Raw genomic sequence first — 15,554 nt, 5'->3', positions numbered from 1 at the left:
CCACAGGTATAACAGCGTCAAAAACACAGCACACTACTTCTGATATGAGCACCATGGTGAGGTTTCTGATGAGTGTTAAAGAGGATTATAGTCTCACGTTTACACACGGCACTCTTGTCGCTTCAGGTTACAAATCCAGTATCGTTACATCACTTAGAAACATGATTTACTTCTGTGTTTGAAGACAACCTGCTGTCTGTGTCATGTCTATACCCTTGAACCATGTTGTAACTTATTCATGAGCTGTGTGGAGGAATGTGCACATCCTTTGTTGACGCGTCTCCAAGGTGATGCAGAGCAGAGGCAGCCTTTGACTGCAGTGAGAAGCTAAATCTGACAGTCTGATTTTAAAACAGCAGTAGACGAGTTTCTGGAAGTGAAGGATGAGCCTGAAGTCGACCCCTCACTCGGTGAAGCGGTGGCAGCTCAGCGGGACGGACTATGAGCCGGAGCAGGAGCACAAGCTGAGGAGTGAAACCCGCCTGAGCATGTGGACGCCCCTGAACAACAAGACCAATAACACACAGGTGAGAACACAGAACAAGACCCTTCTGTGCAATACAACACAAACTTTGAGACATGGAAGTTATTATTTTAACCACTAGATGGGGTTAATGACTCAATTGTTGATGCATCATTTGAGACTATTGAAAATGGACATGCCTTAAGATAACTTCTGTTTCCTGTTAATGATGCAAACATACAACAGCTCTTACCTTCAGTTCACAGTGCTGATTTGAAGCAGGTCCACCAAATCACCTCAATAAAATAACCCTTACACATTAATGCAAAGTGTTTGAGTAGTTCTGCTCACAGCTTTATGAGCAGAGGTGGTTTAGCATGCAGACAAACCCACTCGTGGCTAATGCTCCACTATGCCATTTCAAAACTTAAAAAGTAAGCTCCACACATCAGCAACTTCCTCCAGGCCCCACCTCTCATCTCAGCAAAAGTCTTCATGCACAGAATGAAATGACTCAAGCGTTAACATGCATTTTTAATCAATCCTTTATTTCACAAAAAGCAGACTTTTATAAAAGCAGTTCATAGATATAAAGTAGTACAAGTTGTTAGGGAATGACATGCAGGAAAGAGGCTGCAGGCTGGATCTGAACCCAGGCTGCCCGTTACTTAGAGACATGATTTTACCATAAAGCTAAATCCATGTGCATCTTGTGAATAAGTTTTAACTTTAAAAAAAAAAAAAAGGTAAAGCATCAGAGTGGCGGCATTTAAATTGTATCAACTTTATTCTTAGAGAGAAAATGCAGTCTTCATGTATTCAAAACCACCATTGTAGTTTCTGGCCAAGCAGAAAGCTTCTCATGCAACAGCCTGCATCTTCCATACATGTTTTACAAACTGACTTCTCTTTCATGTTCTCAGTTATTCGAGGAGAGGATGAACCTGGTGCTGCACTGGTTTGATCTGTGGACAGACAGGCAGAGGAAACAGCTTCTGCACTCTCTGCTTGCACGCTGCAGCAAGTGTCAGCTCAAGTAAGCATCCTTTATTTGATACTGTTCAGTGTTGGACTTAAACCCTTCAATGTTAAAATATCTGACTCTCTGAGCAGGTCCTGCAGGGATCTGCTAATTGAGACAGTTCCTGTGACTCACCTGGACTTCACTGCAGTGCTGCCTCGGTTCCTGTCCCTGTACGTGATGTCATTTCTGTCCCCTCGTGATCTCTGCTCTGCTGCTCAGGTCAGCTGGCACTGGAGAGTCCTCGCTGAGCAGGTGAGAAGAGAAAAGAGGTTTTAAATCTTTGTTTTTGAGCGTTTTTAAACATGAACCCAGATAAATTAGAGATTCTGTCTGTATCTTACTCACAGGATTGTCTCTGGGCTGGCCGCAGCATCAGGAGAGGCTGGTTCCTTCCCTACACTCCCGGAGAGAAGGAATTTGGAGCATGGAAGAACCACTACGTCTCCTGCGTCTCCACGCTGGACTGGCTGACCCCTCGAGAGGCGGCTGAGCAGTACGGGACCCTCAGCCGACAGAGCACAGGGGAGACTGAGGAGGAGGAAGAGAGGAGGAAGGAGAGGAGGATCAGGCAGATGATCAGAGACAAATTACAGGAGGAGAAAAGTGAGTATCCTCTTTCTTTTTGTCTCTTTATTCTGAGTCAGAAAACTTTAAATGTGTGTTTTACTCACAGGAGAATCTGTGAGAACCAGGAGAGCCTGGGGCAGCAACACAAGGCAAGAAGGAGCCAGAGGTACTCTGACAGGAAGGCTCAGCTCCAGTCTGACACTCACGTCTTGGCCCGCTCTCTCATGGCCTCAAAAGACTGTGGGGTCCTCCAGCCTTGATCTCAGCTTGGACCTGGGAGGCCTATCTACATCTCAAAGCCTGGAGAGAGTCCAAGTCTCGACTCTGAGCAGGTGATAGAGTCTCTGGAATAAAGGACGTTATATATTTGTTTGCAAAGCTAATCAACGAATGTGTTGACTTCTCTTTCAGTGAGAGAGCAAACAAAGCCAGCAGATCGTTGTCCTCCTTCACCTGCAGACCTGCAGCTTCACACTCAGTCCCTGCTGTCCTCTGTCCCGCTCCATCCCTCTTACTGCTGATGTCCAACAGAGTCCCAGCCTACGAGGTGAAATAAAAACAGAGATTTAATGTGCAAAAGAAAGTACTGTTAATGTAAAAAGAAAAAGGCATGTTTATAATTCTTCATGTCTGCTCTTCTCCCCTTTTAGCTGCTGCTGAGCGGAGTGAAAGCCGGAGTGGTTGTGGTTCTGTTCGACCACAGGGGGACGCTCTCAGCTCTGTTAACCCAGGCACAAAGAGCCATTTCTGGGCAGAGAGTTCAAAGGCTGGGTCTGTTAGCTCCTGGAGGAACGGAGGAGATCCATCTGCTTCACGGTGAGGATAACAATCACTGTGTCTGCAGTGAAAACAGAGACTGCATGAGAGACGTTTATCTGCCAGGATGGCATTTAGATTATTAAAGAGTCATTCTTCCTGCTGTACATGAAATAATAAAAAGAATGCATCCACTTCAGGTTATTCTCTGAAACCACATGGTATAAACAAGGTCACACATGACTCACGTGCCAGGTTTGGAGGGAAAAGGAAGGCCAAAGGCATGGGTGCAGGCTTTTATGATGTTGGGGGCGTGTCTTAGTTGGTCAGGTGTGACCTGATGAGGTGTGATCCAGGTGGAGTGGAGTCCTGTGATTAAACAATGGGTGTGACTCCAACTGAGAGAGGTGGTAGATCCTGGTTTGAACAGTTTTTTCTCTTCCTTTGACCGCACAGGTTGCAGCTTATCACAGCAGACTCTTCTGACCCCTGATCACAGAGACTTCTGGGAAAAACTGTCTGGCTGGGTGGCAAAAAGAGAAGAAGGAGGAGTGGTTGATATCTTCTCCCCGCTGGCTGCATCTGGTAGGTAGTGACAGAGGACACGGACACACACACAGTTCTCTGTTTTTGCTCATCTCACTGCTTTGTCTTCCCTCAGCATCAGGAGTGGCTCTCATGCAGACTCTCTCTACTCTGACTGGTCTGGAGGTCCAGGCTCCGATGGGTCTTGGCACCGGGAGTTTCCAGAACAGTGAGTCACACAAGTCTTTCCTGTAACACCTCACGTCACTGCAGCCTGACTTTGTTCAGGATGCATCTCACTGCAGGTGATGATTCTAGTCTCATTCAGTTTTGTCTTCTTCCTCGTCCCAGTCCTGAGTGAGTGGTCTGACGGCAGCGTGTGCACCGGGATCTCCATCCTGCAGCCAGCTGGCCCGCCTCTGCTCTATGTGTGTGAGAGCGTCCTTCAGGCCTGGTGCAGACAGGCCCAGTGGATGGAGGAGGCTCTGGGGGAGCTGAGGGGCTGCCTGGGGCCACGGCTGCAGCGAGCCAGCCTGCAGGCCAGGGGCCGCGCTCTGGGTGGGTTCCACACACACATAGATTTACACACAGCAGTGGGTTTTAACAGATGCCTGAATACTCTGCATCTAAGCAGTGTGATGATGTGTTGATAGGTCATTTTCTGTGGGAGGAAATCTGCCTGGAGGAGCTCTGTGTGTCAGAAGGGATGAAGGAGGCTCTGATTGAGGGTCTCGCTGCAATACAGGAAGAGGTAAGAGCTACTATTAAAGACAATACCAAGATAATCAAAGTGTGAGCTTCTTTATTTCTCCTCTTACATCTTTAGAGCAGACCTGTGGAGTTTCTCGCCCTCTTCCTGACACGATGGAGTGAGGAGAATGAGGGACAGACGAGGTGTGGACAGGAAAAAGGCCTCAGTCCCTTATCTCAGCTACCACAGGTGTGTGTGCTTCATTCATGCCCCCTCAGAGAGACTTAAAGGAGCATGCTCCGTCCTTACAGCTGCTTCTCTTCCTCTTCCTGTCTGCAGACGGCGTTGGATTGGAGAGGTGCGGTTGCCAGAGAGCTGCACCACAGCGAGCGTGTTTATCTGGGGAAACTGGACGCGGTGCTGAAGGTGCATCTTCCATTTGTCAATCCAGGAACCCAGAGGCTGCTCATAGTTGATAGTTGTTGATATCTGACAGCAGGATAGAAGTGTGTGTTTGAACTTGGAGGTTCAGCTGTCTCTCCTTTGTGCTGAAGGTGTACCAGGAGCCTCTCACTGCAGCTCTCAACTCCAACAGAGCCATCCTCAGCTTCGCCGACATCCACATCATCCTCCGCCCTGTGGCACAGATACTGGAGCTCAACAGGTACATGCACACACACACACACATCTCTGATGAAGTCTTCATTCCTCTGTGTGGACAGAGTTTGAAGGATGTTGGTGTTTGTTTCAGGGAGTTTCAGGTGGATTTAGAGGCCCGGCTGCAGCAGTGGGGTGCAGAGCAGTGTGTTGGAGACGTGTTTGTAAAACTGTGCTTGAAGCTCAGAGTCTACACTAACTACCTCAACAACTACACCACCGCCTTACACACCATCGACAAAGTAAATGTGCATGGGACACTAAAGCTAACACGCTGCACCAGCCCGGCTCCAGATTTGAACTCAAGCCAGCCGTGTTTGCATGTTGTGTTTCTGTTCCAGTGCAGGGAGACAAAGCCTTCGTTTCGGGCGTTCCTGAAGAGAGCAGACCGAACTCCTGCAACACACATGCTGAGGTAACGCTCAGATAAACTCATGTCTCGTACATTTCAATACTAAACTGATCAACTTCATGTGTGTGTGAAGCCTGCAGGAGCTGCTGCTGTGTCCCGTGTGGAGAACACAGGAGTACGTTACGCTGCTCCAGGCTGTGTCCGTACACACACCACCTGCACACCCTGACCACACACACCTCTCCTCAGCCCTCAGCTCCATGCTGCGATTCAGGGACTTCACACAGAAGGTAGCTCTCATGCTGTTATTAAAGTGGATACTGTGTAATGTATTTCTTCATTTGATTAAGAGGATGTCTTCTTCTGTTTCAGGTGAAGAGAAACTCAGAGCGGGACAGGCTGATGGAGGAAACGCAGCAGATGATCCAAGGCTGTCCGGTACTAAAGAGAGCTGTCTCTGTCTCACACTCAGAACATCTGAGATGTTAATGTTGTGTTCTTTTCTCTCTATGTGTGTGTGTGTGTGTTTGTGTGTGTGTGAGCAGAACCTTAATGAGGGAAACAGGCAGCTGATTATAACTCAGGATGCGTCTTTGCTCAGGAGTCCTGATGACCAGATCCCAGACTCTCTCAAGTAAACTCACATCAACAGAGACTGATCTAGAAATGTTCTTAATATGTTCTCACAGTATTTATGTGTATGTGTTCTTGATTAGGACCTATGAGCATGTGTCTGACGTGGGCCTCTTCCTCTTCAACGACGCCTTGATGTTGACGAGGAGAACCGTCCTTCACACCGCGTTCACGCTGGCTCACAGGAGCACACACACTTTCTTGGCCTCTGTGTCTCTGTGCAGCCTGGCAGTGAGAGAGATCACACACACACGCTGTGAGGTTTATCTACTGATCGCCAGCAGCATCATTCACTTATCATCCTGGTCTGACATGTACTGATGTCTCTCTGCAGATGTGAGCCACGCCTTTGTCCTGGAGGGTCCGTGTCGATCGTGGGTTTGCGCCACGGAGAGAGCAGAGGAGAGAGAGAACTTCCTGTGTGTGCTGCGGTCGGCCATGAAGTCGGCTCTGAGGGGACATCAGTGACGCCATCACAGGAGGAGGCGGTTAGGACACAAACATTAACACAAACATTTTCTTAGTTAGCAGTAGAATATGATGTCAGGATCTTTGTAGTACCACCTTCCCTCGCCATGTGGAGTTTGCATCCTGCAAGCTTGCACAGACTTGCTCTGTCGCCCTCTGCTGGTCTAAATCGAGAAGTATTTTCCATCAAACCAGCTCTCCACAAGGTTTGTACGCTTCATAGTTTACCTCAAACTTTTATAAATGCATGAATATGGGGAGGGAAAAAAGCGTGGTCTGCACATCTTTGTATCTGAGCAGTCGTATGCTTCTTGGAGCACCAAATACTGTAACACAAACACTCCTCTGTGCAGTTTCTACTGCTGCAGGGGTCGCATCGATCTCTAGAAGGCAGCCCACTTCTTGGGTGTCAGAGAATCTGTTATGAATGCATCTTATCTGCAAAAGCATGCAACCATTGTGGCGTCGGGATGTTGTTCGTTTTAATAATGAGTCAGTGAAAGCGTCCTCTTGTTCCAGGTATAAAAAGTCTTTATTGATAACCAAAAATAACACAGATATCACATTTCACAGATCGTCACTATGAAGGAGCTGCTTCACATCACATCACTTTTACACGTATGTACATTATTGCCTCTTATTTTTAAAAACACAGACGTGTTCCGTCCCTACATGAATAAACTATCGTTTGTTTCACAACATCAGTTCATCGAAGATCAACACAGAGACACGTCCATCTTCTCTCAACACGAACACGTAACACACCCAGAGCTCTAGTTTAACCATCGACACCTGCACACGTCCTCACACCTCTGATGTGAGATATTCTACTCTCTAAGACGCCCGGCACATTTATTTACAGCTAACACATGGATACAAAAACCTGTTGAGTTTTTCAGTTTTCAGCACCACAGATGAGAGAAGGTCAAAAAGAATAAAGCTGTACAAACGTTAGAGTTTGAATTTTCCTGTTTCTATCAGACTTTTAAAAACTCTATGTGAGGAGATACTTGTCACAGTCTGCGGTTCATCAGGTGCGGGTTGTTGTTGTTGTGCCCTGCAGGCTGCGCCGTGCCTTGATGAGTCTGACTCTTGCTCTGCAGTCCGGCGTTTGCTGCCGTCCCTTTCTGGGAGCTGTAGCCCTTCGGTTTGGGGATTCTTGTGGGTCCTGTTCGGCGGAATGCTTCTGGAGGTATCTGTGGAGGAAAACACAGACGGACGATGAAGACAAACTGTAGGAGAAATGAAGCTTTTAAGATCGCTCTGCAGAGAAAACATGCATGAGTGGTTAGGGACGAGATGTGCACGGCACGGGGAGAGAGAGGAGTTAGTTTGACCTGATATTAGTGATGATTTTTGCTCCTCCAGTACCTCTGATGACCACTAGATGATATTCAATCATACTTTATGAGCAGTGCGTGAACCCAGTGCAAAACCTTTGCTCCTTTAAGTCTTTGCCCTGCAGGAATCCTCTCTTTCCTGCAGTCAGAAGGATTGTCTTGTAGTATTTGTTTTTTTAACCAAACTTCAATAAACACTCTGTAGTAATCTCTGGAGCTCTTTGTGGAAGTGTTGAAGGTCGTTTATGAATATTTCTGACATTTTCTCATTAAAATCATCCACAAGTCGATGAGGAGAATAATCTGTAATGACAGTAATCATTTACTGCAGCTCTGTGAATGCTTCTCTTTGTTTTCCTCCTAATAGTAGCAATGACTTCCTCATTTTCTCTAATACATCTCCGTTTATCTCGTCATTAACGAGTTTGTTGCCCAGAAACCAGCTCTTGGTTTTTATTTAGCATCAGACAAGAAGGGGAATGATTGTGGGAAACATCCCATTTCTGTGATTCTTAAACAACTTACTGCTCCACTTACTGCCCAATCACGTTTTAATCAGCGTGTTTACATGCACAGCAGCGTGCCTGGACACTGAGGTACGTCAGTTTGGATCAGCAGAAACCACCTCCTGTTTACAGCCACTCTGATGAGATGTTCCTACAAACACTCCTCATGTGCTTCTCGTATAGTATGTGCTTGTTTTGCAGAGTTAGGCGCAGGATCCAGAGAGTGCTTCTCTTCCTTTACCTCTCGTTTGTGTCCAGATATTCCTAAACAGCTCCATTAATCATCCAAATCATGAAGCTCATAAACAAATCTGTGTACTCTGACGGGGTAAAGTTACACGTCTGAGTCTCTCGGCTCCTTTTCATGCTCATCCTCAGTCCGCTCCAGAGACTAAATTACTCCCTGGCAGCGCTCAGCGGGCAATTATTTTTCTTCAAAGTTATCTAGGGATGTAATTGGCACATCGTTTCATTTCACAGCTTGCTTCTTCCTCTTCCTCAGCAGCTACATTCACTGAATGTTATTACATGTTCTGCAGAAAGTGCTGCCTCACCTCAAACCAACTGAATTCATATCCGGTCTACATTTCTGATATCTGTGATGTAAGCAGGACAGAACAACATTTCACCCCTCTCTCTCTCTATCTCTCTCTCTTGTCCGGAGTGTTAATTACAGAAACTGGAGCTACCTCTTTGACTAACCATGTCATCGATCTGTTCCACATTTCAGCAGCTGAGAGAGACTCAAACCTCTCCAGTATTTCCAGCAGTTTCATCACACACTCACTGACTTTATTCCCAGGCAACACAAAACCCCCTCGCTTGAGAGAAACCACTTGGATGTGTTCTTGTGTGGCTTGGGGTTTTTCAAGATTTAACAAAAAATCTGCAGCGAACTCCGTCCTTAAATATTCATACAGGGGTTTAGATTTCAGAATAAGTAGTGCCTGCACTTCAGGAGAGCTAATGGTGCAGAAAATCTGTCCACGTCATGGGAGTGTTGTTGATTTTACATGGAAGAGAGGCCTTAATGTGCGGCTTTGTTCTCTCGTATATCAGCGGTGCAGCAGGAGTTCAGCTAAGTACTTCCTCTGTACTACAGGCGCTGCTGTTTCTACAGCAACCAAACAGGCGGTTTGTTTTGGTGCGTGTGTTGCAGTGGGAGAGAGGATACTTCTAAAGTGACTATGCTCTCACACTCTCCAGTCTTTTGTTTGGAAAAAGCCCCCATACTGGAGTTTTAGTGCCGTTTTATTGTGCCTGTCGGTCAAGGTGAGCGCATTCCTCCACGATTATGATCGTTGGAGCTGCAGAGAGGAAGTCCGCCCTTGTTTGGAGAGCGTACACAACAACAGAATGTACAAAACAACATGGATGTAACCTCAGTGACGTCACCCGGTTGTTTCTGAAGAGCGATGGTGGTCGCCATGTTAAAGATTCTGACTCTACTTCAGTTTAAGGCGCTGTTTTCAATCTTTGGGTTTTAAATTTAGATTTAATAAAGTGTGCAGCAGCCCTGATTAAACTTATCCTCCTACTGCACCATGCACATTCTCCTACGCTGCACTGCAGGCCTCTTCTTCCTGCTTTATCATCTGCTGCTGTTAATTAGCTGCATCATTGTGACTGAGTGTGATTACAGCCTCACTCTGAGCCCACAGAAGCCGGCATCTCTGCAGGCGCTTCATCCAAACAACCCTCAGCTTCCAGCGTGTCACTTGATCCTCATTTTATCAGTCTGGCAGGGATGCCGTGTGCAGATTCGTCTCCCCCCTAGCTAATGAGTGCACTTTGTGAATCAAGTGAGTCTTAGTCTGAGTCAGGGGGGTTAAGTGAGGTCGCAGACAGTGAATCCCCAGCTGCTGCATGCTTTCTCAAACAGCGGTTTTAATGAATAGCATCTTGTTTAGCCTCGGCCTGCATCATCTCATCGTGCCCAGACTGATTCGGATCCGGTTTCTCCAGCTGTGCTTCTTCACACTCATTCAATTTAATGCTTGATTTAATCATCTCCTGCATGTCACACTGGGTTGTGTGTGTGTATATACTGTACGTGCGTGTTTGGGTTTGTTTCCCCTGTTTCCTGCAGCAGTTGTCTTGATCCATCTGAATGAAGCTAAGGAATAAATGCATGCAGTATGGGAGCTTGTAGAACATTTGTCATATCACAGCCTGAACTCTACTTCCTGTCTGTTCAGTTTACATGTTCATTCATCCATTTGTGTTACGTCTAGCTGAATCTCAGAGTTTAGGAAAGCTGAGAGGTAAATCTGGGAGCAGGTTAGACTCTATTGAGGCTGACCCTTAAACTGAATGAACAATCTGCATGATTTGGACTGACTCCTCTGGATTTATTCTTTAACCGTGATTCAGATTTACCAAACTCTGCAGAAAGCCTCTTGTGTTTCTTTCTTTGGCGTCATAACAGACATGAAATTAATAAAATAATCGACCACAACAGACAGAATCATCCCACATCCTCCCTCCGCTGCATCCTCTCCCTTCTCTCCCGTCTGCGTCTCCATCCGCTCATCAGCTCGCCCTGTCCGTCGATGCTGATTCAATTTAAACAAATCGCACGGTACGCGGTAAGGTTTCCACTGTGGGCGCACGAAAACCACGAGCACAAAGAATGCACATCCACGGAAGAAACATAAGTGTTGACTCATTTCAAAGGACGTGATTCATAAGAGAAAGAAAACAAAACAGACGTTTTGGGTTACTGCACCGCGAAAAAAGGCCAGGCTTTAAGTGAGACTTTCTGCTAAAAGACCACAGAGGTTAGGCCATCGGCGGCTACATTAGAGCCTCAAAGAGCCAGTTATTGTATCAGATTCAGCTGAAGGGGCTTTTTGGTTAATATGGTGGGTTAACTGGGGTGCAGGGAGCTCATAAAGGGCAACAAAGGGGACTTCTCTCTGATTTCTAGCTCTTAAAGGTTGACTCCTTAGGAATTAGTTTCCCAGATTGATCAGGAAGACGGCGTTAAGATGCTTCTTTAAGGAAACCTAGACAGTGTGAATGAGTCTTTAGCTTCTGTAACTCTGTCTTCAATTCTGTATTGTGCTTTTAAATCACAATTAAGGAGAACTGGAAGTTTAATTTGTAAGTTTCAGTGCCTTAAAGGAAGGTCAACCCAGAGATTTTTATGTCCTTAATGTTTTCATCATCCAGTGAGCTGAGCCCACGTCTCCCCAGAATAGATTCACCTCTAACAGCAGCTTCATGGAGCACCACTCTGAGGTTTAAAGGTTTTCAAGCGAAGTTTCCGTTGCGTCATTTAGAGGAACTCCAAAGTTCACATCATGCTGGTTTTCATTCTGCTCCGAATGTAAGAAGAAACTATGACATCAGCCTCTGATTTCAACTCAAACAAGCAAACACGTGAGACTCCCGACGGGTTTTTCCACTCGTGATCTGCTCAAGTATGAGCACAAAGGTTTTTCAGACACTGCTCCACTTGGGTATCATTTAATTAGGTCAAAATCTGAATGTTACTTTGCATGCAGCAAAATTCAAATCCAACATCTGACCTTAATCTGATTAGCAGATTATCTTTTACACAATCAAAGCATGCAGGATTTAGTGAATAAATGAAGAAGGCGAGCATGGATGACAAAGTATAAATCATAACACTTCTTTTTGCACACTTTAATCCTCAGAAACCAAACAACTTAATCATAATGCAATATGTTTAATATGAAGTATAAAACTGGTACGATACATCAGTGTGAATAATCTGACTACATGGCAAATCAGCCACTGAGTACAATACAGTAAGTGCACATAAGTTAAACCTTGTGTTATGTCAAAAGATGAAAGTTTTAGTGCTTTCAGATGTTTTTTTTTTTTTATCATGCAGGCAAACAGTTGTTGAATGAAATCACACAGAACCAAGCAAACCAAACTAAATCAAAGGAAGACATTCAAACCCTGGATTAAGCACATAAATTAAAAACAGACATGTAAATGGATCAGGATGGAGAGTCAGGGGTCTAAGGATCTACGGCGGTGCTGGGTCTCATGGGCGGGAGTCAGTGACAGAGGATGGGATGGAGGGTTTTGGATGCTATCAGGTCAGTCATAGACGTTACTTACTGTAATATGTGACGGCCTTTGGATTGGGGTGGAGGTGGGCTTAATCGTGATGCTACTTGTGATTTTGCTGCTGCCTTTGGGGGAAGGTGAACTGCAGTTTGCGAGCACCTGAGTCCTCTGCTCCTGGAGTCCAGGCGTGTGGCACGGACTCAGTGTCTGTGTCGGGGTGCTGATGCTCTGAATGAAGGGGCTCCCTAAGTGGATGTGGATTTTGTTGTCCTCTGTGGTGATGACGTTCGGTCCAGAGCTGTTTGACCTCTGGACCTGCCAGCTGGTTTGTCTCTCCGGGGACACACGGAAGACGGCGTGACCTCCGACGACCTCGACCGGCTCGGCGGAGAGGGAGCGATCGGGGGTGCCGGTTGTGACTGACACGATCTGTATCGGCGACATGGCTCTGTCCGGTGTCATAGACCCACAAGAGTCTGGAGTCATCGCTCTTGAGTATGCCGCCATGGTGAAAGGTGAGAGGGATCTGTCAGGGGAGCACAGATCATCAGAGATCGGGGAACCTTTGGATTTCATAGTCGGGGAGATTGATTTAGCAGTCGGGGACAGGGATGTGTTCTGGATGATGGTGATTCTCTGTTTAGGTGGACCTCCACTTGTGGGTATGACGGCAGTGCTGGTGAATGACGGGGTGTTCTCTGAGGTCGGGCTCGTGATCTCGAGTGTCGCCGTGTTGTGTCCGTGGTCAGGTGTCACCTTTATGTGCAGAGGCTGCCCGGGACTGTGAGTCAACACTACGTCCCCGGGCTGGACGTGGTTTCCGTTCTGCCTCGCCTGCACTTTCCCGTTCACCTGATGAGGCGTATCTTTGTTCTTGAGGAACGGCACTCTGGCTCGTCTCAGGTTGTTGTTCAGGTTGTTCACGTTGTTGATGAGCGAGGGGCTGCACTTGGTGAGTTGAAGCTCATTGCTGTAGTTGGCGTTGTCTTCAGCTTCGCTCTCGTCGTACAGCTTCCCGTTCACAACAGCACGCTCCAGCGGTTCGATTGTCTTGCAGTTCGGGGACATGAAGTCCAGCGGCTCTGTCTGAACCTCCTTGGTGGAAACATGGAGGTCTGAGAAACGCCTCCCGTTCATACCAGGGCGCAGACTCTTACTGAAGCGTCTGTATCTCTCCAGCTCTCTTGTGAGCGTCTCCATCTCTCTGGCCAGTTCTTTGTTCCGGACCTCCTGCTGGGTCAGCTTTCTCTGCAGAGTGGAGTGGTCAGTCTTCATGCGGCAGATGGACTCCTCCGTCCCCATGTACTCGTGGATCTTCTCTTTCAGAGCCGCCACCTCTCGGCTCAAGTGACTCGACTTTGCCTCCTCGTCCTTCAGGCGTTTGTAGAGAACATGCTCCTGGCTGCACTCTTTCTTCTCTGCGAGTTGATACTTTGAGAGTTCATTCCTGGATATCTCCAGCTCCTCCATCAGCACTTTAGCTTTCTCCTGTTCGTTATTGAATCTCTTCTCCAGTGATTCAAACTCCTCTGTTTTCATAAAGTCACCTTCCACCACTTTCATGTCCTTTAATTTGCGTCGGAGGCGTTCGACTTCCTGCGTCAGATCTTTCACTTTGTTGTCCTCCTGTTGGAAGCGGTTAGCGATTGGAGTTTTGATGTGCTCCTCCTTCGCTTTGCTTCTCAGGTGCTCTCTCTCGATGGTCTCCAGCGACTGCAGCCTCTTCTTCATCATGTTGATCTTAGACTCCAAATCATTGCTCTTCTCCTCTTCAGCCCTCAGCTTGGCCTTCAAGTCGTCTCTGTCTTTGGTGGCACCGCACATCTTCTCCTCCAGCTCAGCCTTCGACCTCAGTGCCTTCTTGCTCTCCTCGATCAGCTTCTCTGTGACGGAAGTGACTTTGTCCTGCTCAGCCTGAAGTTTCCCGGTGCTGTTCTGGACTTTGTTCTCCATTTGCTTTAACTTCTCGGCCATCGCCTTCCTTTCATCCACCAGCATGACTGTGAGTGTCTTTAACTTGGTCAGATCTTCTTTCAGCGTCAGCTCTGTCTTTCCCAGTTGGCTCTCAGCGGTCTCCAGCTCCTGGACCCTGACTTTCAAGACCTCCAGCTCACTCGTCAGCACCTTTGACACCATCCTCTCCTTCTCCAGATTGCTTTTGAGCGAGCTGCACTCTTGCTTGCTCTTGCTGAATGCATCCTCTAACTTCTCCAAGTCCATGATTCTGTTGTTCAGTTTATCGACCTCTGCCTTCAGGCTGCGACTCTGATTGGCCTCCTTCTCCAGCTTCCTGTTGAGGTCCCTGCAGTGTTCCTCCATCCTGATCAGCTCCTCATCCTTCCCCTCCATCTCTAGCACCCTCTTCCGTAGCTCTTCCAGCTCCGACATGAGGCTCGAGTTTCCACACTCCCCACGGCTGATTTTGTCCCTCAGCTCCTGCAGTTCCTCTTCGGCTCTGCGCAGGGTTTTGTTGGTCTCCTCCAGTTCGTCAAGCTGCCTGCTGAGAGTGGACAGTTTCAGGCGCAGCTGCCTGTTTTGGGCATCCTCCGTGGTCAGTTTGGCGGTCATGGCCTCTTGTTCCTGATGGTATCGACCCGATTGGTCACGCAGCGCAGCCTCCAGGCGACAGACCTTTTGCTCCTCTTCCTGCAGACGAGCATTAGCTGAGCTCAGCTCCTCCTGGGCTTGCGAAGCGCTGACACTCAGTTCCTGGACCTTTGCTGTTTGTTGATTCAGCTGTTCAGTGAGACGCTGCTGTTCATCCACGACCATCAACGCGAACGACTTGAGTTTTGTGAGCTCCTCCTTGAGGCTGTCGACCTTTTTGTTGCTCTCTTCGTCCTTTCTTTCTTGGAAGGCCTTCTCTTGATCAATTAACAGCTTCAGCCTGCGGAGACATAAAAGAAAGGCAAACATGATTATTGTGCAACTCAATTCAGAGCTTGCAGCATCTTTTCTGTGAGCTCAAAATAACCATGAAAGGTGTGAAGAAACTCCCCCCCCCATGGCATCACCACTTCAGCCCACTTCTCCAAACACTAACACATCATAAACACTCTCACTTTCCTGCATTTCTGGGCAGGACTTAACATTTCATGTCATGGAAAATTTAACACGTCATTAAAAAGCATTGCTTTAACTCTCCTGGGTCGGTAGCCTGGAATACCTGCGGTCATTTGTTTTTATTCCCTCTTCGCCAACAAACCCTAAAAGTGTTTGAAAACCTGAGTTACTGCTGCAAATATTCAACCTCGACTTTTACAATCAGTGGATTTAGAAAGTTTCCAAAGTGTTTCAGGGGGTACCAGATGGTCCAACCAAGTCCTGTGGGAGGAGACGGACATGGAGCCAGACTGTTGATGTTAAACACTAAAGATGTTTATCATGGGATCAGTAAAGTCTACTTATTTAACATGGATGTAACACTTTAAAGAGGATAGTTTGTAGCTCCCTGAAGGCTTTTTAAAACCATTCCCCTGTCTAAAAAGTAAGACCTTAAATACAGAAGCTTGTGTCTCCACAGCT

The 15,554-nt window shown here is 47.1% G+C and overlaps 2 protein-coding genes and 1 long non-coding RNA gene across 3 annotated transcripts in view; 1 reads left to right on the top strand and 2 right to left on the bottom strand.

Moving 5' to 3' along the window:
• The first annotated feature begins 353 nt into the window (after positions 1-353).
• The window catches only part of LOC117808326 (epithelial cell-transforming sequence 2 oncogene-like), a 62,049-nt gene continuing 46,848 nt past the window's right edge, over positions 354-15,554 (top strand). Inside the window, exons 1-21 of the mRNA XM_034678005.1 lie at positions 354-527; positions 1,387-1,499; positions 1,577-1,739; positions 1,835-2,090; positions 2,161-2,386; positions 2,466-2,601; positions 2,705-2,870; positions 3,267-3,395; positions 3,472-3,564; positions 3,687-3,893; positions 3,989-4,086; positions 4,162-4,275; positions 4,366-4,452; positions 4,581-4,690; positions 4,778-4,925; positions 5,025-5,098; positions 5,169-5,325; positions 5,408-5,473; positions 5,581-5,669; positions 5,752-5,924; positions 6,003-6,156. Coding sequence (XP_034533896.1) covers positions 384-527; positions 1,387-1,499; positions 1,577-1,739; positions 1,835-2,090; positions 2,161-2,386; positions 2,466-2,601; positions 2,705-2,870; positions 3,267-3,395; positions 3,472-3,564; positions 3,687-3,893; positions 3,989-4,086; positions 4,162-4,275; positions 4,366-4,452; positions 4,581-4,690; positions 4,778-4,925; positions 5,025-5,098; positions 5,169-5,325; positions 5,408-5,473; positions 5,581-5,669; positions 5,752-5,924; positions 6,003-6,136 — 2,883 coding nt within the window. The 5' untranslated portion in view covers positions 354-383 and the 3' untranslated portion in view covers positions 6,137-6,156. The remainder of the gene's footprint in view (positions 528-1,386; positions 1,500-1,576; positions 1,740-1,834; positions 2,091-2,160; positions 2,387-2,465; positions 2,602-2,704; positions 2,871-3,266; positions 3,396-3,471; positions 3,565-3,686; positions 3,894-3,988; positions 4,087-4,161; positions 4,276-4,365; positions 4,453-4,580; positions 4,691-4,777; positions 4,926-5,024; positions 5,099-5,168; positions 5,326-5,407; positions 5,474-5,580; positions 5,670-5,751; positions 5,925-6,002; positions 6,157-15,554) is intronic.
• LOC117808337 lies at positions 991-2,602 on the bottom strand. Its single transcript, XR_004630224.1, has 5 exons — positions 2,508-2,602; positions 2,159-2,398; positions 1,833-2,015; positions 1,620-1,731; positions 991-1,428 (listed from the first exon to the last, which is right to left on the bottom strand). It is a non-coding gene; the product is annotated as an uncharacterized LOC117808337 (long non-coding RNA).
• filip1l (filamin A interacting protein 1-like) overlaps positions 11,608-15,554 on the bottom strand; it is a 46,987-nt gene continuing 43,040 nt past the window's right edge. Inside the window, exon 5 of the mRNA XM_034678004.1 lies at positions 11,608-14,916. Within this exon, the coding sequence (XP_034533895.1) occupies positions 12,060-14,916 (2,857 nt within the window). The 3' untranslated portion in view covers positions 11,608-12,059. The remainder of the gene's footprint in view (positions 14,917-15,554) is intronic.

This window comes from Notolabrus celidotus, chromosome 24, assembly GCF_009762535.1.
Source record: "Notolabrus celidotus isolate fNotCel1 chromosome 24, fNotCel1.pri, whole genome shotgun sequence".
In the NCBI taxonomy this organism is placed as follows: Eukaryota; Metazoa; Chordata; class Actinopteri; order Labriformes; family Labridae; genus Notolabrus; species Notolabrus celidotus.
The sequence above is the reverse complement of the archived record's forward strand: the minus strand, read 5'-3'. Positions and strand labels throughout refer to the sequence as shown.